Source organism: Octopus bimaculoides, chromosome 2, assembly GCF_001194135.2.
Source record: "Octopus bimaculoides isolate UCB-OBI-ISO-001 chromosome 2, ASM119413v2, whole genome shotgun sequence".
NCBI classification, from domain to species: domain Eukaryota; kingdom Metazoa; phylum Mollusca; class Cephalopoda; order Octopoda; family Octopodidae; genus Octopus; species Octopus bimaculoides.
In genome coordinates, this window is record NC_068982.1 from 140564037 (window position 1) to 140571858 (window position 7822).

General features: G+C 36.6%; 1 protein-coding gene across 1 annotated transcript; it reads right to left on the minus strand.

Annotated features, from left to right (window-relative positions):
• Positions 1–3227: 3227 nt before the first annotated feature.
• LOC106875770 (uncharacterized) lies at positions 3228–6700 on the minus strand. The gene is made up of 4 exons (XM_014924031.1): positions 6516–6700; positions 5425–5625; positions 3951–4172; positions 3228–3489 (listed from the first exon to the last, which is right to left on the minus strand). Exons 1-4 carry the CDS (start codon positions 6663–6665, stop codon positions 3289–3291), a joined length of 774 nt encoding a protein of 257 aa, XP_014779517.1. The 5' UTR covers positions 6666–6700; the 3' UTR covers positions 3228–3288.
• Positions 6701–7822: the final 1122 nt, after the last annotated feature.

Genomic DNA, 7822 nt, shown 5'->3' on the forward strand with positions numbered 1-7822 from the left:
TATATATATATATATATATATATATATATATATATATATATATCCAATCAAGAGTTGAGTGGCGTAATCCGAATAAACAGGAACCGGTATCTCCAAAGGAACTGGTATATCCAGGAATTGGTATCTCCAAATGGGAACTGGTATATCCAGGAATAGGTATCTCGAAGATCAGTTAGAAGTCACCAAGGAAGGCTCTAGTTCTATCTTTTTGATATTGGAATTGAACATGTGAGGTGAAAGGATGAAGCCAATTTGGTTTTGATCCTTTCCGCTAGGTGCATCTCATGTTGTTCTGCACGATTTCTTGGATGAGATCAGTGTTTTTGCTAAGGCCAGCTTGTGCTTCCTTGCAGATACAGGGAGTTGCATTTCACGATCGTTGGCTTCTCCGATCCCGAATCGTTCCACTGTCGAAACCCTTTGGTCATATACATCCGGGCTTATTTGGGCGTTCCAATCTCAATTAGACAATGAGATTTTTTTGAGGAGTTGTCGAGGTGATTTTCTCCAGGATGTTGGCCGTAATCGCAGTAACATCGGGTGTGTTTAGTGGCATATTCGCCGAAGTTATCGGCTCTACTCTGATCGACCATTGATTTTTGGGATAAGGCTGGGATAAAGCTTCTTTGATATGGAGATATCTTGCGATCTTCTCCCAGGTCAATATGTAGACGTTTATCTTTTTGGTGTTGCTGCGTTTTTAAAAGTGTTTGCGGAAGGAAGAAGCATCGATAGTGTTCTGCTTCAGTCGGACTTGGAGAGGTTGGACCATGCTACCATAATAGCTGTAGTACTTAGTGACTGTATCTGGTGTATTACGTATGTTGATAGGCACATGTTCGTTTTGCGAATTGGGCAATTTGCCAGTGTGCAGGCAGATGTCCAGACTCTGATCAGCTCATTGACAGGTGTTTACGTAGGGACGTTCACAAATGGGTCACTAGGATGTTCAGACATTCCCCGCGAATGGCCTCATGGATGACGAAGCTGGTCTTCTCATTAATGTTGGGAATTTTCAGGAAGCACCTTTTCGAGAAATTATTCTTACCACGTTTATTTGGCTTGTGTTCGCATAGGGAGTTTGTAACTGACGGTGGGTATACGCTGGAACCAAATACTATAAGAAACTGCTCAACCTGTGCGTCCTGGCTTGTGTTGTCATTGCATTTCTTGTATAACTTTTATTAGCTCTAATGGGGACTTGTAAAAGATGAAGAAGACTTGGTAGGTTGATTTTCGGTGGACCATCTCGTCAGCTTTTCCCTTGTCCTGATGCTTAGCCGAAAGTTATGCAAACAGAGGAATCAATCACTGTTTCGATGTTTGATGGTGAAATCGATGGTGAAGTTGATGTGCCACCGCCTTCCTCAACGCAACCGCTATGCAACCAATTGCACCAGCATTTTGGAAGTTGCTGCTGCTGCTGCTGCTCGCTCAATCACCGGGCTATCGAAAATAGCAGGATATATGTACACACACATCTCTCTAACTGTATTCTCTTGAAGACAGGCCTTTGCACCCGAAATATAAAGGATTTTCTAAACTTCATGCATTATTAGAAGATTTCCTTATTTCTCAGTTCATTCATTTTCTGCTCTTGCATATACAGTTTGCAACCATATCATGTCTAAGGGGTCGACAGTATATTGTAGACATTTTGGGGAAGCTGTTGACGATACATTCGCTACCCCACTCACTAGTTCTTTTCACTGATATTTTCTGTCACAACGTGGCGGGGGTTGATGACATCTTTGCCTCTCATGTACATCAGATATTTAGTAGCTATCTCTTATTTCTGCATGTAAATGTATTTTCGAATGTTCTGGGCGGCTACTCTTCCTGCCAATGCTGCTGTTATCCTGCATCTTGCGGGATATTGTGTGCATTGCTTTCTGCTTGTACGATGATTGCTTTTTCTCCAAGGTTCTGATTAAGTAGGTCAACCCAGCTTCCCTTGGGTCATGTGAGAAAGTTGCACACTCTGAATACCTGCACATGTCTTATTGAAATGTTGTTCTTATTCTGCAGTGCTGAAAATTCTATCGTTCTTTTGCAGTGCACATATAATGTATATGTTTATTATTCTATGTTCAGCAGGTGTTATCTGAGTAAAACAATACGACACTCGAAGGCCGTCGTATGCATTATTGTATTAATTTTCAACCAGACTATTCTTTTTGAGTGTCTATCTGTAAAGGCTTTTAGAAATAAAATATACTTCGGCAGCATTTATTTGAAGCGCTTATACCAACAGATCAATATCAGGTGTTGTTATTAATATATTTTCCTTTATAGAGGACGCATGAAATGGCGAGGAAGAATGGCATTGGAAACAAATTGAAGTGCTTTGATCAGAGGTAATTTGTACAGTAAATTGTTTGATGTGAAGTTTTAAGTGTCTAAAGATTTCAGTTTACGCGGTCAACAAAATATTCAAAACAATGAATAGTACAGTGACAAATGATTCCCTAATCAGGATTGTAATACTTCTATTCACTGAACTAACTGGTTACGAGCAGATAGCCAAATGCTATTTTCTCTTGCAAAATGTGTATTTAAATCTCTATTTTTAATGATACGTTGACAAAAATGTTTTGCTGCGAATTGTATATGTCTTTATTATAAAATGCGTTGAAGAATTTTCAAATACGAAAATCAAAAATATGTTTTGCTGACCTTAATAAATTTACATCCCGGTAATGTCAATGACATTTTTCTCACATCTCATATATCATTCTTTATATAACTTTTGAAAAGTTCAACTTGGAACTTTACCATGTAAATCTGTAATGTATTTTTTCCACTCATTCTCACGTTACCCGTAACTTGGTTTCCTTTTTAATTCATATACTGAATGAACTATCTCACGTAAAGCTCATTCTTCACAACTGTAAAATTCTTTTCCATAGCTGTCATTTCACAATCCTTATACGCATATAACTACTGCATTTGGTGGCATATAACCGCCCCCCATGTCCCAAAATCACAACGGATTCGATATACGATGTTGTGCCAATATTACATGTTTCAATGAACTAAATCCCTTTTTCCTTGAATATATGCTGCTGAGAGTGAGGTGCATCAAATATGCCTATGTATCTATTACGCCATCAAATATGGTAGTCTATTGTTGGTTGGGAGACCTTCAAATTAATTACGACCAAGTGAAATGAAACACGATGACCTGATTATATATTCGAAAAATTAAACAAAATATGAACTCGAAATAATAGTTTACAATTCCTTTATTTCAATCGATGACCAACAATAAAGAGTATACACAATAATTTAAAAGAAACTTTCAGGTTCAAACATTTCTTGGGCGGCTTTCATAGCCTTTTCTTTAACATCGGCTCTCAATCTGTTCAATACAGTTGGATTGGGTCTGAAGACCTTTGATTCATACAATCCTCGGATTCCACTGGCATCTTTTTGAACAAATAATACACGGTTGCTTCTCCTGTAGGCGAACAACTGGATACGGAAGAGCTGAAGCGAATTAAAAATAGGAATTATATTTTTGGCTTTTAATATCTGCTATTATTGCAAGATATTCTGTTAGTGTTATTGCTTTCTCATCGCGTCTAGAATTGGCAATAGCAGTGTAAAGAGCTCGGTTCTTCTTTATAAACTGTTTTTTCTAACTTTTACTAGTAATCAGTAATAAGTATTAAACATGTTTACGAATCCAAACTAACTTTTTCCGAGACTAAATGATATAGTGTTTAGGAGCATTATTCTCGAAGATCATCGTAAATATACTTATGACATTTGCTGTCGACCATTAAAGATTGAAAACAAGAAATATCATCACGTTAAATATTCATGAAATATATAGTTTTAAAGTGAATTAAGTTGGTCAAAGAACGGGTCCATATAGTTGGCGTTTGTTACATGAAAATAAAATATTATTTTCGTCGAATTCTACATAATGAAGATATGAAACTTACCTTGAAGAAAGGATGTTCTGGATCAGGGTATCGGATGACTCCTACATCGACAACACTACGTTCCGCATAATCGTTTTTAATGATAAGTGATTCCAAATTGTCAACAGTTGCACCGGTGAGACCCACAATGTTTCCAAAATCAACGATATCAATTCTGGTGGCAGCCAAAATATCGGCGTCTTTGATGAGATCATTTGCAAACCATTCAGCTACTGCATCAACCTTAGAGAAGAAATGAGAGACGGAATTGACAACAATATATACCAAATTATTAGCACTTAACTCGATTTGGCGTTCCGAGTGACATAATTTACAAATTTAAAGCAATGAAAAATAAACTGCAAATTAATTTCTAAAGTTTCTAATGGATACGCGTTAGGCATCAACCCTAATTACCTCTCTGTACATTATATTGTTATTAAATAGTCCTGAAGTTTTGCCTCCTTCTATACTCAATAAGGCATTATAGAATATAGTTGAGCATACATGAATACGTGATTTTTGTTGCTAAAATTTTGGCTAGGTAATATATTCTTTTCTACTCTAGACACAAGTCCCGAAATCTTGGGGTAGGGCTAGTCAATTACACCGAACTGAGTACGCAACTTAATTCATCGCCCTCAAAAGGATGAAATGTAAAGTCGACCTCGGTGGAATTTGAACTCTGAACGTAAAGACAGACGAAATACCACTAAGCATTTCACCCGGCATGCTAACGTTTCTGCCAGCTTGTCACCTTGGCTAGACAATATATGACATCACACAAAGCATTAGCGGGTACATAGCTACATTTCTGAGATCGCATCCCATCAGTTACTATTTTAGATCTGTACCCAAAAAGAGATATTTTGATTTCACATGCCAACAATATTCAAACTATTATTTCTAGATAAGAGACTTCTCCAACAGTGGAAAATAAATTCGCTTCTTGTCAAAGTAATACTAAATAAAGAAATTATTCTTTTCTACTCTAGACACAAGGCCCGATATTTCGGGGTAGAAGACCAGCCGATTAGATCGACACCAGTACGCAGGTGGTACTTAATTTATCGACCCCGAAAGGATGAAAGGCAAGTCGACCTCGGAACCAAGGTGAAGAAAAAAAGAGATGTCGAAATATCGTTCACTTGATGACAATGGCACTATTATTATTATTATTATTATTATTATTATTATTATATATGGTTGTACATATATATGTAGATATGTATATGAGATGATGGTGAACATATTCAAAAGCTTATCATATTTATAATATAGATATGTGTTGAAACTTGTATTCCAGTTAATGATTGAGACATTTATGATAGCCATAAATGATACAGAAGAACAAATCTACACAAAACTAAATTTATATTGTTACTTCAATAGAACCAGTTATAATAATTATTATTTGGTTGGAACATTTTGATATAATGTGTATCAAAGTTTATATTTCGTGGACAATCTAAGAAGAATAGAAGAGCTGACTTACTATTTCTTGATCAACGGAATTTTGAGCCAATCGGAACTGTCCGAAACTTTTGGCGCTACTGCGGACAACATCTTCGGTATCATCTGAAGTGACGAATTGGTTTTGTTTCATTGTGGCGACATATTCATTGAATGTGATATTTCCGTCTTTGTTATTTTCTCTCATTTTTCTCATCAGTTTGTTGGTTCCGGCGATCATGATCTAAGAAAAACCGGAAATATCAGTTAATAGTGTGGTTAGTCATAATGTTATTTTAGAACTGTTAAATAATTATTAGATGAAAGCAGTGTCTAGCAGATGCATAACGTTTCCATTGTAAAACATTTACACAGAGAAACACATTCGCACACATGCGCACACCACACACATACACACACACACATACACACACACACACACACAGAATTTCCATAGTTATAGGTATTTCTTTTTCAAAATATTTGGTTTCATCAATTTTATTAAACTATATATGGGTAATAAGAAATCTCTGATCGTCCGCAATAGGTCAGTCAGATTTAGCCGACAAATATACTTCACAATGTCGTGCCACTGCTGTTTACCTCTCGCTCAGAGATTGTTTTTCCTTTTGTTTTTTTGAGATCAGCGACGGCTTCTCATTGGATAAAGCATATAGTATATAACTCACAATATATACAGATAGTCTTGGTGAACATATTCTATCCGAAACCAAATTAGTGTATGTGTATATATGTAAATATGTATGTGTGTATGTATATACGTATATATGTGTATGTATATATATATATATATATATACATATATGTTTGTGTGTGTGTATGTGTGTGTGTGTATGTATGTAGAAAGTTATTTTCTACTCTAGGCACAAGATCGGAAATTTTTGGTGAGGGGGCCAGCCGATTAGATCGACCCCAGCACGCAAGTGGTACTTAATTCATCAACTCCGAATAGATGAAAGGCAAATTCGACTTCGGCGGAATTTGAACTCAGAACGTAAAGACAGACGAAATACTGCTAAGCATTTCCCCTGGCGTGCTAACGTTTCTGCCAGCTCCCCGCCTTATGTATAAAGAAAATTAGACAACAAAAGTATTGCATTAATTTCAACTGACTTGCAACTCTTGGTCCATTGCCTTGATTACATCAGATGTAAGGTTACCATAACTGGCAGCCAAAGTGCAGTGGTAGGGAATCTGTTTTGTCGCAACGATGTCATTTGCGGAGTTACGGGACCACATTGCTCTTGCTTCGCCTATGATCATGCCTGCGGTTTGCAAACCAGTCTTTGCCTTGGCAAGACCTATAAGAAAATATTATGTAAAGCGTTATTTAATGAGTTATTTTCATTTTCAAATGTAGATAATTAGTTAACGGAGGTAGGAATAAGGGAAACGCAACTTAATAAAAGAATGATAAGCAAATACAAGAGAGACACTTTGTACGCTTCTTTCTGAGCCTAACTATCACTACAAATTCAGCGCACCTTCGCTACTTAGAAAAAAAGTGGCAGCACGGACGACAGGACAGACAGACATGAATGAAAAGCAGACAGCTGAGCAAAGATAACTGCTTTTAACAACGAACAAAGGGCCACAACAAAATCAGCACAAGCTAAACAAATTTTGGCTGCTGCTAAAGTTACACTAATGAAAGAACAATTATTTTGAAACTCGATGGATATTTTGTTGCTCGTAGAAACAATATTTTTTTCATTGTTTACGGAAAGAATAAATATTTTGTTAAAAAAATCTCGACAAATATGTATTCGTCTTCGTGACCAAATCTTACGATATTTCATCCTGCCTATCAGGTTAATAAACGTCCATCCTTCTCTCCGTCTGTGTGCTCTCTCTTGAATAGAGTGAGAAAAAAGCAAGTGTTGGCGAGTGAAAGAATATATATAAACGTTGTCTTTTATATAACCTCACCTATAATACTCAAAATGGAAAGAATTGTGATTCAGCAGAAATTATTGTTGCATCGTCAGCATAACTCAGATAGGTACACGCTAGAGCTTCATTCCTTGAAAACATAAATTCTAACATTATATGTTAATCTAATGCACAGAAAAGCTGCTGCATGTATTGGATTAATAGATGAACCTCTTTTGCGTTGAAAGACTTGTAACTGAGAAATACGTTGTATCGCCTAGAAAGTGCACACTTGCACAACAAACGCTCACAGGAACAAATATGGCTGAGGATTAAGAGGGAGCACAAATCATGGGACAAATGACAGTGTAAGATGAAAGGGAACTTGTGTAAATTTCGTAATGATTATGCAACGCACAAAGGAACACATCAGCGCTCAGTGATGTTTATACGAGAATATACGTACGCTTTATAAATATAAGCATTACTGTGCATTTTAAAAGTCCCTATTAAGTGGGATTGCTATATATACACACACACATACATAT